Below are 16,171 nucleotides of genomic sequence, written 5' to 3'. Positions count from 1 at the left end.
TTATGGAAAAATCAAACAGACAATGAACACTATGAACAGCAATTATTATATTATGCAATCAAACTGATAGCAAAATTAGGTACATCTGTAGGCTATGTTGTTTCAGGGTTGGCATCATCTGAGGTCCTCTGTGAACACAGCCCTGTTCTTGTCGACTTGTGAATCGTCATCAGTCGTCGTTTAAATTCAGAATTCACATCTAGCCAATTACAGTTCAAATCCCTGGAGGTATTCTTGCTTCGCCCTTTTTCTCAGTGGTGCATCCAGAGGTGACTTGTGCGAACTTGAGCAAAGAATACTTGAGGAAGCCAGGAATTCCAGAATGCATTTCACACCAATCAGAGAACGTTAATGGAGGAAGGGAAAACCCGCATCGTTTTCTAAATATTACTGTTATTGTATCATGAAATTCATTTCTAAGAAAATTTCAGACAAGAATGTCAAATCTGTTGTTTATTTATATGCAAGCAGCCTCATCTCGGCTAATATTAGTCCTTTTGACACCTGCCGCTGGCTCTGATGTCTGTGTAGTGGTTAACGTGAGGTAAAATTTGTCTTAATGTTTTAACAGGGAATCTTTGGTCTCATGAATCAATTATTTCTTCCATGTATGAAGAAAATTGTTTTGGCTGAGCACAAAGTTATTTATATTTTTATATACATAATTTATAAATCGTAATACAGAGCTGACTTTCCTATTACATACGTCTCTTATACTAATACTTTTATAATGGCTTTTATTGTTCATTAAAACTGACATTTAACAAAACAAAAGGCAGTTGGAGTTGTGATGGTCGTATTTAATTTCATTATAAATACAGTGAAGATAAAAGTTGGCGTTCTGTCAGGTGGTTCCTGCACACTGGTGGTGGATGAGGAGATCCCCCCTCACAATGTAAAAGTGCCTTGAGTCCCTAGAAAAGTGCTTTATAAATGTAATGAATTATTATTATTATTTAAAATTCTAAAAATAGAATTATGTTAAAAACAAAAACTCAAGTTAGTTAATGCTGTGATCACATGGTTCAGTTTAAGACATAAAAAATTACAAATGTCTTAATCACATTATATTAAGTACATGGTAGTGTGCCTACTGCAGCAAAACAAACAAACAAACAAACAAAAAATCTTCAAGTGATCATGACTGCGAAGACTGAAAATAGAGAAGTTTTCGGAGGACGCTGAAAAATCCGGGCATCTGTTTATATAAGCCTTTGGCAGATATTTGGGAGACCGCATCATTTACCTAGAGAAAATAGATATATATATATATATATACACACATATACACTTCATTTTAATACACAAACATTTAAATATATACATTTTATAAATATAATTATCTCTGCTTGAAAGTCATTTTACATACACATTACATAGGCATGAATTATATGAATAGTGTCTGTTTTTGCTTAACTAACTAATCTGTCAAACTAGTCTAACTTGAAATATGCGTAGCTTAATTTTTTTTGTTTGTTTGGCACAAACCTAAGACTGAATTTACACTGCAGGGCTTAATGCACAAATTCGATCTTTTGACCAAACACAATTTTTTGTCCCACCTATTTACATCCAATTAAGTCACGACTCGTGTCTGATACTAACTGTACATTTACTGTATATGAATCCCTTCCTAAACAAGAATGATTCTAATGCTGATCTCATACAGCAACACAGTTGAAGCTTGGCTTTTAAACAGCTGTATATAAAAATTAATTATATAATTGACATGGTTCTTTGACTTTACTGTACACTTGCTGTGATTATCTCACTTATACCTTGATCACTTACCAGCCCAGCAGTTGTTTGTTTACAGCATTGATGTTTACAGCGCACAATTTAACTGATAGGATAAAAAGTTATTTTATCTACAGGTCGTTAGATCTAGAATTCTGCTGTTTAATAAAATAATACTTGTTAGAGATTATGTGTTTAAATGCCACCTCTCTATAGTAAAGCTGGGAGTTTAATTACTTAAGAACAGCAAAAATATCATCTTGCTGAAAAATATGAATGTAGCTTTTAGTAGTGTATATATTTTATTTATAAAATTAAGGGGACAGCAGCTCAAAACAAGTTTGTTTCGGTGTGCATAATCTATCCTGTATCTATAAAGTTCGCATCCCAATAAAAGAAGCTGAGTTTCTGCGTGCATACAGCACATATAGGCAACTCCTGCTTTGTAATGTGACATTAAGAAAGTTTAGTGTATATTATCATGTTTAGATGTAGGTCAGATGTCCAGGTATAGGATATGTATCAGACCATATTTAGAAGCAGCTCAGAACGGATGCAAAAAAAAAAAAAAAAAAAATCACATCTCCCATGGATTTTTATGCTTAGATGTGTACAAAATCCAATCTGTCACATGTGAGTAAATAAATCAGATTTTTAGTTTCCTTTAAATGCAACACAAAAGCATGAGTTTATTTTATGTCTGGCACCAGTGAAAATATAGTACTTCAACAAAAATGTGTATGTGATGCATTTTGAAGAGCAGACTATAGTTTTTGCTTGGTGTCAGATCTTTTAAAAAAATTATCTATAAAGCTAGCAGAATATATAAGATAGCAGAATATCAACTGCTTGATATGGTACGTACTGTACCATCATACTGCTCTACCCTAATTGGTAGCATTATTATGGAATTTGGTTTGATTTGGTTTCTTTTTTTCCATTTTTGACATTGTATTTATTATATCTATCAGTTGTTTTAAGAAGCTTTACAAGACAGAAATGTACCATCGTCAGCATGGTCACCAGATCTTCCGTGGCAGCATTCTCCTCAAGCACACGATCAAGATTCTCCACATAAAAGGATCCGGCCTGTGTGTCCCTCCAGGAGACATAGCCTGCAGGTGCAGTAGCATTTATCATCTTATTTGTGTTTAGCAATCAATAGGTTTGTTTCTGTAATGACCAAAATCACGGACCTGGAAAGGTAGAGTAGGACACCAGGATGTCGCTGAGTGTGGGCAAAGTGGCCCGAGCATCCAATTCATCAGGCGTGCGGGAGGATATGGGAATAGAAGAGTGCTCCTTTTCATCCGGAGGAACCTCAAACCCTGTATCCTTCTTACCTACAGATGAGAAGAAAAAGTGAGGCAAACTAATAAATATTACATTTAAAAATCTCAAAAATTTTGGATTATTTTTAGGTGTGGCCAGTTCAGCTTGAACAAGTCGTGAAAGTGCGTGGGAAAACCATTTCTATATCTTTTCACATATTTATATATTCATCGCTTTCAGCAGCGTGAATGGCATGGATTTTGAACACGAAGATTCCCGGTAAATGTGACCACCACCTTTTGGCTACGAGACTTGTGAAAGATTTCTGAGATGCCCACCTCCTCCACAGGCCTGGATGAAGAACAGCTTGGGCTTGCCCTGCAGAGAAGGACAGTTCTGGCCGCTGAGGTAGTTTGTGATTAACTGAACTGGGACAGATGGTCCATCAACACCATGCACTGCTCCAGGAAAATGAGTGTGGTTTGCCTAAGAATTAGAGAAGTGTAAAGCACCAAAGCAGATTGAGAAAATTGCTCTAATGCTTTTTTTGTAATTCTTTGCAGGTTGTACTTCTTTGTTGAAAACGAATAGTCTTCAAAAATCTGAAGAGCAAATATAACATATCCTCTTTTTTGAAGAAAAAAATATGTGACTGGTTTTACCTCAGTACCATGTGAAAGTATGATCACCACACTGCAGTCATACGCAGAATGATCCCTCTTTGCTAAGAATGACATCTCTTGTTTTATGTTCTACATTGTAGGGGAGAAATGTTCTTAATCATTTTTAAAAATGTATGAAAGACAGACAGAATTTTATCTTAACTTTGTTTACAGTGAGAAGAAGAGGAAGTATTGTGCTTACTTTGTATTTCAAGTTCCTTTTTACAATAACCTCAAAGTTGAGAGCCTTAAATATTTTCTCCATCTTGTCGCAGTCAATGTTGGACCCATTTCGATCTTTCAGATCAGAGGCTGGGTCAAACTTGAAATTGTTTATAATCAGGCAGATCCCACATGGACTGGCATCCATCTTATAGCACTGCACAAAATATAGTGAGTGGTTAGGTACAATTCCGCAATTAAGATTCTTGGTTTGTTTGTTTTAAAAGAAGTCTCTTATGCTTACCAAGATGGCATGTATTTGATAAGAAAATACAGCAATTTATTATAATTTAAAATAAATACAAGGTTGTCATGAAACGTTAGATGGCACAGGCTGATAGGTCCTAACTCAATATAGTGACTTCATTATTCACATTGCGCAGCTAATTGGTTTTTGTTGCATATGCAGAAAATGAGCTTGCTGCTCAACAGTCAAATACTTGGCCAGTGTTTGCTGTAGCAATTTGCTGCACATTTCAGAAACCCTGCACCTTCCCCAGCTCCACCTGTCTAGATCTGCTACAGGGTAATGTCATAACTGTTATATGCCCAGCAACAGTAAGGCTTACATGTTCACAGCAGGATTTCTGTGGATGTATTGACAGTAGCAAGTCGGTACTTGCTCTGCGGCAGCAACAGCGTAGAAAATCTAGTATAATTAATCGAATTAATCGCACATCAGATTTGGAGAAATTACTCTGAAAAGATCATTTAAAGTCATTGTTGTGCAAAGCATCAAACAGAGATTACAAAAAGTAGGTTCAGCATGAAATATCTTGTTTGATAAAATGTATTACATATACTCTTTTGGACCATGTGAGTAAATGATGACAGAATTGTAATTTTTGGTTGGGTGAACTATAACTTTAATCATTTATTTTCTTAATTTTATTATTACTATGAAAATATTAAATGATTTCTTTAATGAAATTATACTCTAAATAATAAACTAAAACTGCCAGTAGGTGGTGGTAAATGTCATCATCGACTCATTTATTCATTCATTTGATTTGTTCAAATGGCTGATTAATTCAGGAGTGAAGTAAAGGGTTCTTTATGAATGGTTCCTTGAATCATTAGGCTTGTTCGAATTGAAGCGGGTTATCACCATCAGACCGATCAGTGTGTGACATCAAAGTACCACAAGAGATTAGAGAGCAGATGACTCCTTGTGCTTTTGAAGCCACTTCAAAGCCAACGCGACTATGGCCAATGGTTCAATGCGTTAAATGGTTCACCAAATTCGTTCAAAATGTGGATTAAGAAATGAAATGCTGCTGTGGGTTGCTCAGAGATGAACAGTTCTGATTTGTCTTTATAATTTGGTTGGCAAAATTGAGCAAAATAATACAATATTAACTTAATGAACAGTTGTGTAAGATGAGTATCACATTTGCACTTGGTGATATTACACTTAGCCTACAACTTGTGTCATATTTCTTAACTACGTGATGTAAATATGAGACAAATTTTCAAACGGACATTTTGCCCCATATCTTGAATTTTAGGGATATTTTCTAGGATCCATCACACAGTAAGTTGTTTCCTTGTCTCATATTAGTTATGAAATGCCAGATGATCCACATAGGTCTTGGGCAAGTGCGTTAAATGCATTAATAATTTTAACGCATAATTTTTTATCTCATTAAGACGTTAAATTACCAGCCCTAATATGCACATTCTTGCATACTTTTAATTAAAAAAAATTGTAGAAAGACAAGTCCAAATACACTTGTACTCAATTATCAGTGAATAAGAATAAATGACTTTTAAAACTTTCAAGATTGTTATGCGAGAGTGATCACGGTTACCTCTATACGGTCACGTCTGGACCTGGTTGGTCTCACCCCAGTTTCAGAAGCTGTGTATATGCATAAATCCAAATGTTATTCATGCTTTACAACCAAATTCCCATTTACTTTTTAATGGGTAGCATTTAACAGATGAAAACGAACATACTTTATTGGGAATCAAAACATGATAGTGACTCACATGTGCTGAGAGGCTTTGGCACAGGCAGGCTTTCTTGTCTCAGTGGTACTAACCGTGGAGGAGTAAAATCAAATCTGTCTGTTTTTTCTGAATATTTTGGATTCTGTGCATTGAATCATAAAATCTGATAAGATATCTTTATGTATCTTGTAATATACTTTAGGGGGAAAAATCACAGCAAAATGCCAGTTAAGAGGATCATGGGTAGGTGAAGATGGTTTATGTTCCATTGTTTTATAGGAACATCCCAAGTTAAATTTATCCAAAGAAATCTTGTTTTCAATGGAAGCAACACACTTACGGACTGGCAGAGGGATCACTGAAGGCTGTTCAGGGACGGAAGAGGGCAGATGAGCACCATCTCCACTCTGAAGGAGCTCTGCGAGGTCATGTTGGCCGGTTTCATGCAGGCACTGCAGGAACGCTGGGAAAGCCTGATTCCCTCTCGTCTCTAAGATTATCAACAGTTGCCTGGCTTGGTCACGTCTTGTTATCTCGCTCTGTTAGGAGAACAATGTTTGCATTTGCAGGTTTGCACTCACACATGAATGGTTATATCGCCTTACCTTCACAATAAACTAATTATGCACAGTATTATCAACTGTGAACATCCTGTATGAAGCATGATGGTTTGAGATGTTAAACAGGTTGTTAGAAACTGACATTCTGAGTTTCCATTCACTTTCAGTGCATCATGTTTCCATACATTTAATGTGAATGGCAACTGTGACTGTCATTCTTCATTTGTGTTCCACAGAATGAAAGAAAGTCATAATGGGTTAAAGGGGGTAAGTAAATAAATAACAAACTGTACTGTTCTTTTGTGACCTTTCACAATGACCGCATGTGAACTTTCACGATCCCGTTGCGATCCCAGTTTCCCATTTGTAAACAAAGACACCAGTTTTACCTGTATTTCATCGATCATGTCCTGGGTGAAGACCCCCTTTGACAAAAACCCATCGCAGATGTCTGCAGGATTTAATCTCGTGACTAGATCTTGCCTATACAGCTGAAGAATCTGTCTATGTTTGTGGTCCATTCTACACACTGTTAAAAGTGTTTATGACTATGAGACGTTTTCAACATGACGGAATTTTTGCTAATTCATTTGCGGAAGTTAAATAAAAAACGCGTAAAAACAAAACTTTAACTCAGCCGAATTTACTTTTAATCAGCATAAAATGTATCTCTGCTCGCTCGGAGCTTCGATTCTCTTCCTCGTTTACAGCTTTCTGGCGAGGACGTCACGCTCCAGGTGTCTACAAAAGTACAAGTGAAACTGAAAAGTTTTAAATTGGATGTGATTTCGGTTTAAACGAAATGCAAAATTTCATACGTAGATAACAAAACGGAAATTTTAACTGTGGAAGTGAAAGTATGAATACAGTGTCTATGAAAAAGAAAAAAAAACATTTAATATTAATTAGTGAGAAAGTTACATATACATAAAAAACCCTATTTTATACGTAACTTAAAACAATAATGTAGTGCTTTGTGTAATTGTTAAAGTAAAAATGTAATGGGAATAAAGTTATTATTAAACATTCTAATACTAAACAGCAAATGATTAATCAATATCTTATAATATTGTTTGCATAATTTCACGATTAACCATCAGATAATTTAAAAATCAAAGAATAAAGCAATGATTTCAAAAAGAAAATTAGAATTTTTAAAGATTTTTAAAAAATTTATAGATTTAGATTTTCTTTAAATTATTGTTTCTGTTTTATATCACCGTGTGTGGGTGTACAATGTTTTCACAATATTTTATATAATGCCAAGTATTACTTGAGTGATAATAGCAAAACTGTAGCGCCAACTGCTGGCAAATGCAGTGAATGTTGCGAAATGTCATTTTGGCTCTTCATATAATTAAAAATGTTACAAAAATACTCGGAAGTTCAAATCTAATGCAGACGTGAATAACACACATCCCCATAGATACAGCCACCTCAGGCATCTTTTGCTTTGGTTCTAACTAAGGGATCTCAGCAAACATTCCAAGAGGCAACAAGATGGCATTTCAAATAAGTTGCATTAAAACAACCTAAATGCTAAAAAAAAAATGGTCAATGAGAGACTAATCTTGACAAAAGTGAAACCCACTTTAATATTTTACAGCCTGCATTGTCTTGGTTTGGGAATGTGACTTGGTAAAAGAAAACAAAGACTCTTTCTGACACTTCCTTAATGACATAGACAATCTGTAACAGTACAGAAAATCAAGACGATAGTTTCCCATATGGATCTTAAACATGGAGCCATTAAACAAGAGATAAAGAAACAGCATATGAACTCATACACTCCATCTACCCAGTTTACAGTTCCAAAAGCCAAAATACTTGTGTAGATTTGTACATTCAATGGCAAATTTGACCTCAATATTTAGGGTATAAAACAAATACAAGGATAGAAATGTCATTCACAGAAAGCAGTGTTTATACAGAAGAGCTTAGTTATTTGACTTTATAAAACCAGGCCTTGTCAGTCCTTTGTAGATGTGAAGCTTTCCTGCCCCTTGGACTTCAAAACTGTAGTCTGTGGTGACGTAAGGTAAATCTCCTTCAATGCCATACTGGAGGAAAAAAAAAAAAGAGAAAGAGAGAGTTTAAGTACAATTTGATAACAACAAAGACCCATTAGGTTTGTTAACATTCAACACTTAACCATTTTGCCATCACACAAATTATTATCTCTCTTTTGGACCCTTATATTCAATGAGTAAATTGTAAAATGCACCCTTTGGTTATTTTATTTCATGGATTTCCATAATCTACACTACTGCTGAAAAGTTTGTAAATTCTTTAAAAAGTCCATAGAATATTTTTTTAAAGAAATTAATAAAGACTTTCACATTGTTACAAAAATATTCTCTTCAAATAAATGCTGACATTTTGAAATTAATTAAAAAACCCTGAACAAAATATTACAAATATAAAATATTATATCCATAAAGAATTAAGCAGTACATTTTGTAACTGTGATGTTTGAGCACCAAATCAGCATCTTAAAATGATTTCTGGACAATAATACTATTTTTGCTCAAATAAATGCAGCCTTGGTGACCCCATTAACCCCATACCTATGAAGGGTAGTGTATAGTGCTGATTCACGTACCTGCTTGGTGAGCAATATTTTAGGCAGAGTGATCTCTCCCAGCAGGAGACAGTTCACGTGTCTCAGGACAGAGGGGGACACTGGAGAAACCAGAAAGTACAAACCACGTGCCATGTCTACCCCTCTCAAAACACCTTAAAAACACAACAGCAGGTACATTATTTTTAAGGAAGATTACATAGTCTTGTTTTGATGTATAATGAATATTTGTAATGTCACTACATATGCTATGTCATTTGACCGATCAATTCAATCTCAGATTCATATATGTATATATACACACCTAAGCCCACACATTGACAGATAGGAGTTTGGGAGAGTACAACAGGACCTTCTCTGCCCACAACCTTTTCACTCAGACAGCATAATCCCACTACACTGGCATTGGCCACATAGAGGATGTTGGTGGGTGCCACCTCACAGTGTGTTACCCCTATAGCCACTGCTGAGAGTGGGACCTGCAATTATTGAGCACAAAAAGACTTTTATTTGAAAGAGTCATGCATTATCAAAATTAAAATTAAATTAAATAAATCCAAATAAAAAGAAACAAAAAGTAAAATACAAAATAAATAATGAATAAATAATATAACAGTCATACATAATCAGAATAAAAAGTAAAATACTAGAATCAAAAGAATGAATAAAAATGAAATAAAACTTCAAAATAAGAAAATAAATATAAAATGAAAAACTATTAAAAAATGAAATAAAATATGAATAATTTAATTTTTAAAATTAAATTAAATGAAGCAAAATGTTTTTTAAACATAAAGAATAAAACCTGGTAAGGTGTGAAGCAGTGGAGCGGGAGGACTGGGCCAGGTTCTGGGGACTGCAGCTTACTGAAGTAACTGAGCAGAGCCAGGTCTCGCAGCTCGTTACTGCGCTGATGTTGCCTATGAGGAATACAGGATGGGAATTTACTTTAGTTCAGATCATACATATCTGGATATTAATACTTTACAAATCAGTTACGTGTTCACCAAATCATTTGCCAACTGAAAATAGGAACAGTTAAAATCCAAAGTGGGGAAGCTGGCTGGCTTACATTACTCCAGATGTCCCAGCACCTTCAAATTCTGACTGGACACTGAGTAACACATGAGATCGAGTGGAGAGGTGACTGACTGGCTCCTCTGTCAGGGTGGGCGGCGTCAGTGGGTGCGTCTGCCAGCCGTGGGCAGTTCTGAGGAAGTCTGGGGTAAGATGTTGACACTGTGGTGCGTTTCCATAACTCAACTGCACTACATGCGTAACGGAAAACAGGCGAATGAGGTCGACCAGTATCTGAAAGCCATGGCCTGTGAAAGAGAGAAAGACAAGTGTTAGGATGTCAGTACCATAAACTCAAATGAAAACTATTATTTAGGGCTGTCGCGGTTAAGAAATTTCCCCTGCGGTTATCATGGGTGGCTCAATAGCGTGATATGCGGTTTTACCTTCGTTTTTTGTTTTTTACATACCTAATTTATCCAGATTTTGCTGCATACAAAGCTCTATCGTTGAGTTATGTAGCATATATTTTTGCTTTTTTAACTTACAAGTAAGTTTTAAAACATTTTTGTTTATTGTTAAATGCCAAACAGCAACAAGATTTTTTTTTTAAAGAAATTATAGAGTTCTAACATGTATTACACGTATTTGCGCGCGACTTTGGGCAGCAGCGGAAATCTAGACTGATTATCGTGCCACCACTGGCCCACCAGGACCGTGGATTCCCGCTGGAGTCGATGCACTCCTCATGCAGATAGCGTGTGAGGTCGCATTCATTTTTTTCAGTTTACATATTCAGGGATCATCTGATTTTTTGTAGATAGTATACTTTATTAGTATGATGTTTAGTGAGTTTGGTCTGTTAATATCACTGTATTAATACATTAAACCACCTTAAGCGTTTTTCACATTATGCGTTTTAGAATGTCCCAATGACCTCAAATTAGATGTATTGCTGCGTCACAGGAACCTTTTTGCAGCAAATTTTGCATATCGGCTCATCTATATTCGCTGGCTCGCCCTTTTCATTGGGTTGAAAGCCAAAATGTTCCCAAACTGGTGACGTGACATTAGGTTTGGGACGAGATCGAGCGTCTCCCATCGTTTCAGCCGAACTATTCAAAACAAACGAAGCACCATAAAGCTACAGTACAACGGCTCGCGAGAAAATTACAGTCATAATATTGTATCATTAATTTATTTTACATTGAATGCACAGTGACAAATTGAAAAAACAAGAAGGCCATAGCCTCATAAAAAAAAAAAAAGTAAAAAAATTGAACACTGCTGTTGCCGCGGTTGTTATCTTTCCTCTGCGGTTTGCTTGTCAATAGCGTGGTATTACAATATTGCGGTTATCACGGCAGCCCTACTATTATTATCTGTTAAAAAGAAAATGATAAATATTAAATATATTTAATAGTGCTACAAATATTAAAAGAAAAAAATACTTTAATTATTCCTCTGACCCATCTGACTCAGTAAATCATTTTATTAAACTGATTGATAGTCCTAATATTTGCATAAATAAATATTCAAGATCCATTAATAAGTCGATATACCGGTCAAATCAATATTCCTATTTTATGTGCAATATTTGTATTGCTGACCTCTGATCCAGCCCATAGTATTGATGATGACAGGACTTTCTCCATTGACATGGCGCCAGAGGGATTTGAGAGACTCCAGATACCGATCGATGTCAGCCTGACAATCTGCCTGACCATAGTACACCATGTGCTCTGGGTCACGCAGGTGTGTGAAAGGAGGCCCTGAGAAATAACACCACTATTACAAACATATAAATGAATATGCTAAATGTAAAATAGTTTAGATTTTTTGCAGCACAATGGTCTTTTGAATTAACAGAATCTTTTTAAATGTACCTTGTGTGGCTATATGGATATGGAGAATGATACTTACCCAGCAGCGGCTCTGTAACTGTGCTTAAGGAAAGGCACCCAGGAGGGGTGAACTCAGTTTGGCCTAGATCACACTCCAAATACTCTACGCCTGCAGTACTACACACAAAACAAGGTAGACAGCAAAAATACCACTTTAAAATGACAATATATGTCAATTCCTTATATAACTTTGCATGCAGGCTAGTCTACAAAAACACAACATTTACTCTCGATTTATCCTCTTATTACTGAACTGATGAAATTAACCAATTGAACTCACTGATTGAGCAGGCTGTTAATAAGGTGTCGATTGAAGGTGGATTTTCCAGAGGATTTCCCCCCACATACAAGAATTATGGGACAGCGGTCAAATTCCCCTATGGACAAAAACATTTTATATTAAAACATTTTTTGGACACTGAATGGCTTACGTGAAAAGTACATTACGTGACACGGTTTACAATTTAATGTAGTCTTTCTATGATGATTGATACATTTCAGTAAGTTTTACTTTTTCTTTTGACATTCCCTTATGATGTCCATTTATGTTTGTTTCGTGCTATAACTAGTATTAAACAGGAAGAAATGATCGGTTCGCATTGAACTGTGTGATCTATCACGCCACATTAAAGAGGGGCAAAACTGTATATATTTGTATTTCGAGATTAAACTGATAGAATTTGAAAGCTAAGACTTTGTTCCATATCAAAAGTAACAGAGCACAAAGCTCATTGTGATTAGTGGACGGCAGGTGCCCTTCATATAATATTTAGCGAACTGAAGTGATTAATTTACAAAATAAGCAGCACAGAATAAATGACTGATCTTGAAATCGATATTTTTAACCCAGACCTAATTTATTCATAATTTAATTCCAAACATTTTTTATTCTGTGGAACTTAAAGGAAGATATTTCAAAAAATGTTGGTAACTAAACAAACAAAACAAACAAAACAAAAAAACGAATTTTATTTTAGACTTTTTTTTTTGTGGCACGGATCCAATATACTGATACACATGTGTTTTCTTTCTAAACTGTTTACATTAAGACATATGTCTAACCAACTGTGTTTACAAGGATAATCACCAAGACATGCATTTTATGTAATTTTGTCTGTATTTGTTCGTCCTGGCGAAAACAAGCTCTTAAGTATTCGTGTAAACGGACATTGTGTGAATATGTGGAAAGTGTCAAAATAAAAGTGTCTATTTATACTACAAAATTACGATTTTTTACATCTTTGCATCAATACATCATATCGTTAAAGATTTGATGTGTCAATCCATATTGAGGGATCGTTATATTATTAATTATATAATTAAATTATACAGGTGTGGAATGACATGAGGGAGAGTAAATGATGAAGATTTTTTTTTTTTGGTGAACTATTCCTTTAAATATTCCTTCAAAATAAATAAGGAAAATAAAATGGTTAACATTTACCTGACCAGGCACTGAGCAATCTGCTTATAGCTTCTCTGTAGCTACGTGACATCACCAGACCCTGTGCACAAGGTCCACGCAGAGCTGTTACACCGACAGCTGACAGAACAGGATTATAGACGGCAGCCTGAGACTTCAGCTCCTTCTGCAAGACGTATAAACACAGACACAAATATATCTTTGTTGCTATGCCAGGATGCTCAAACAAACAATGTCAAAAGCGTCACAGAGTCACAGTGTTTACATTCTTCCTTCAAATGGCTTACTCATAGTTGCCACTGGATATTAAACTGAGAATGTATTTGAACATCACAAACCATATACACATCAGCTACTTTAAACATGAACATACAAAATCTGAAATGCCACCAACTTACCGAGTTGAGACCAAAGATCTCTGAGAGTTCTGAGAAGCTGGTGAGAACGCGGGTGAGCGGCGTGTTCAGAGGCTCCAGAAGCACCACACATGAGTCAGAGTCCAGCTCACTCATGAGCTTTTTACTCGGCTCTAAACATTAAAAAAATCAATCGCAACAGAACATTAAAGAAAAATAGACTTTAGTGTAGATAGAAATTAATTTAAGGCAAGACACTGCATTAAAAAACTGCACTGGCCAATTTTGACATTTCGGGCTATTTGGCTCTTTGTGTATCCAATGTGTAATGTGATTAATATTATTATTTTTTGGCAGTTAACAGTATTTTCTGATTCATGGAGTGATTGAAACCCGCCTCTGTAAAAAACAACAAAATCTGTTCTGAAACACCGTTCTGCAAATTTCATAAAATGTATCATTTTTAAATGTATATTTAAACAAGACGTTTCTGCAATCTTGCAATACCATTTTTTTTTGTAATTATGTAATGATCAACTAGAAAAGTATGGTGATATCTATTAATTGCCTCTTTACCTTATTTACCTGCCATATCTTTCCTTTATGTAAGATATGATCGTGAGAAAATTATATAAAAATAAAAAAGGTATTTAGAAGGGAGGACACTGCTTCTGATGATACCTGAGGAGAAATATTTGTGAACAACAGCTTTTGCTTCCAGCAGCCCCTCCTTCTTGTTCTTGCTGGATGGGGGGTTGTTTCCTAAGGCAGTGATGGTGAGAGGGCAGTGGGACGGTGGTGAGAACAGGGGGTAAGGCTGTTGGCCCTCCTCTATGGTGAAGCCCAGCACCTCTACATGACCATAGAGGCAAGTGAGCAGGCACTTCCCACGGAAACACAAGACCTGCACAGATATCAGACACAAAAGTCAGTATACTTATAGAAACTAGTGATGGAGGACCAATATAAGTAAGTGACACAAGTGCAATATATATATATAAAATCCTAGCATTTAAAAGTGTATAGCTGAGGTAAGCAGTCTACCTGGCCTTGTTTCATGACTAAAACAGCATTATTGTGGGTCTTGTCAAACTGGGCATGGAACTGAAGACCGTCCTCCTCCATCTGGTCTGTCTTAGGTGAGGTTGAACTCTCCATTCCATTCTGAAGAACACTATTGGCATATTCACTCCATTCTTGAGAGTCCACTAAACTGCTGCTGCCATTCAGCTCTGTGCCTCCATTTGTGTGGACATGAGCCTTAACCTTTCTCTGCTCGGCACAGCAGTTTTCAGGGATAGGCTTCGTATACAACTTCTTCAAACGTTTTAATGTGGGTTTCTCCCTTTTGGGTATTGGTTTCTCCAATTTTGCAGTCCCAGTACTTGTGTTTAGGAGAGTGGAGTCCAGACTGTGTGTCTTTTTGCGCCATTTATTCTTGCCGTGGCGCTTGGTGGCATGTCGCTGCTCGTGTTGGGACTGAGAAGAAACCTTGTGTACTTTCATTGTCATCCAATGAACTCCAACAAGACTGAAAACGTCATAAATCCAGGGCAGGGAGACACCTGTGAATGAAGACATGCAGTGATGACGGCATCAGAACATCTGGAGTAACAAATAGATTTTGTCTAGATCAGAAATGCATAAAAAACTAAAAGTGGATGGCTAGATAGACAGAATAACTAAAAGATTAAACAAAATATCACTAAGTTGGTTTGGTCAAGTTAACATAATAGTTTTTTCCTATCTGTTGGCTTTACTTTATGCAGTTAGTAAAGTATTGTTTCACACAGTATTATTACTAATCACTAGTAAGATCATATGTTGTTGTGAAATGATACAGAAAGCAAGTTTCAGGGCTGTCGTTAGTTCACGTAGTTAACGTAACGTACCTGTTTAAAGTGGGAAGCAGCTACAACTGGTAATACTAACAGATTCGAATCAAATCAGAAATTGATTTTGTGTGGTGCAGCTGTTGTTTCTCTGTGACTGGCTTTGAGCATCACTTCACGAGGCACGATGCTGTTTGTGCTTCCACTCCTCCACTGATCGAGACGAAGCTGCTAATTTCCCACTTTTCATCTGCTTTGAGACCGCACTGTCACTGTATAATGAATAGGTCTGAAAGTGTAAATATGAAGAAAACGTGTAACCCATGTCAAATATACAACTCTGTGGATAACGGAAGCAATTTTGTGCAGCGCCGTGCGCTCACGGTTAGCATGTGTGCCGTGTGATGGACAACAACAGATGTTACGGAGTTCAAAGGAGCTTTGATTCTATACTACAATCCTGAATAAATCCACTTCGGTATAAAATACTTCACCATAACGTTCAAACATGTTATAAAATTGAAGAATTTGTGTGCAGTTTGAATAAAATAGCTAAATTATTCAATTAGTTCATATTTGAAGAAATTCGTTCCCAGCGTAATGGGGTGAACGGCCAGCTACCGGCCGGAGAGGGCCAACATATTCAACGTCA

General features: G+C 36.1%; 2 protein-coding genes across 3 annotated transcripts; both read right to left on the bottom strand.

Annotated features, from left to right (window-relative positions):
* Positions 1–779: 779 nt before the first annotated feature.
* On the bottom strand, positions 780–7,163 carry LOC127944670 (caspase-9-like). Of its 2 annotated transcripts, none has more exons than XM_052540783.1 (10): positions 6,796–7,163; positions 6,187–6,385; positions 5,886–5,933; positions 5,705–5,754; positions 3,874–4,050; positions 3,672–3,761; positions 3,348–3,495; positions 2,934–3,080; positions 2,743–2,852; positions 780–1,246 (listed from the first exon to the last, which is right to left on the bottom strand). In XM_052540783.1, exons 1-10 carry the CDS (start codon positions 6,925–6,927, stop codon positions 1,139–1,141), a joined length of 1,209 nt encoding a protein of 402 aa, XP_052396743.1. In that variant the 5' UTR covers positions 6,928–7,163; the 3' UTR covers positions 780–1,138. The 2 variants fall into 2 exon arrangements, with proteins under 2 accessions (XP_052396743.1, XP_052396742.1); XM_052540782.1 differs by having other exon boundaries at positions 5,886–5,991; positions 6,188–6,385; positions 6,796–7,161.
* Positions 7,164–7,975: 812 nt separating this feature from the next.
* On the bottom strand, positions 7,976–16,168 carry LOC127944482 (polynucleotide 5'-hydroxyl-kinase NOL9). Its single transcript, XM_052540432.1, has 13 exons — positions 15,580–16,168; positions 14,732–15,252; positions 14,369–14,591; positions 13,730–13,860; positions 13,353–13,497; positions 12,189–12,285; positions 11,928–12,025; positions 11,615–11,776; positions 10,060–10,312; positions 9,793–9,907; positions 9,292–9,466; positions 9,009–9,142; positions 7,976–8,466 (listed from the first exon to the last, which is right to left on the bottom strand). Exons 2-13 carry the CDS (start codon positions 15,197–15,199, stop codon positions 8,344–8,346), a joined length of 2,124 nt encoding a protein of 707 aa, XP_052396392.1. The 5' UTR covers positions 15,200–15,252; positions 15,580–16,168; the 3' UTR covers positions 7,976–8,343.
* Between the last annotated feature and the right edge of the window lie 3 nt (positions 16,169–16,171).

Source organism: Carassius gibelio, chromosome A23 (assembly GCF_023724105.1).
Source record: "Carassius gibelio isolate Cgi1373 ecotype wild population from Czech Republic chromosome A23, carGib1.2-hapl.c, whole genome shotgun sequence".
Lineage (NCBI taxonomy): Eukaryota > Metazoa > Chordata > Actinopteri > Cypriniformes > Cyprinidae > Carassius > Carassius gibelio.
The sequence above is the reverse complement of the archived record's forward strand: the minus strand, read 5'-3'. Positions and strand labels throughout refer to the sequence as shown.

Bases quoted from the DNA above. Each gene is read 5' to 3' on its own strand.
- LOC127944670 (XM_052540782.1), bottom strand. From the start codon at position 6,927: ATGGACCACAAACATAGACAGATTCTTCAGCTGTATAGGCAAGATCTA. The intron at 5,755-5,885 runs GTGAGTCACTAT...GCATATACACAG, and splicing joins GCCAAAGCCTCTCAGCACAT to CTTCTGAAACTGGGGTGAGA. The intron at 3,496-3,671 runs GTAAAACCAGTC...TCTAATTCTTAG, and splicing joins TACTTTCACATGGTACTGAG to GCAAACCACACTCATTTTCC.
- LOC127944482 (XM_052540432.1), bottom strand. From the start codon at position 15,199: ATGACAATGAAAGTACACAAGGTTTCTTCTCAGTCCCAACACGAGCAG. The intron at 13,498-13,729 runs GTAAGTTGGTGG...TACGTCTTGCAG, and splicing joins AGATCTTTGGTCTCAACTCG to AAGGAGCTGAAGTCTCAGGC. The intron at 8,467-9,008 runs GTACGTGAATCA...TTTTTCCTCCAG, and splicing joins AAATATTGCTCACCAAGCAG to TATGGCATTGAAGGAGATTT.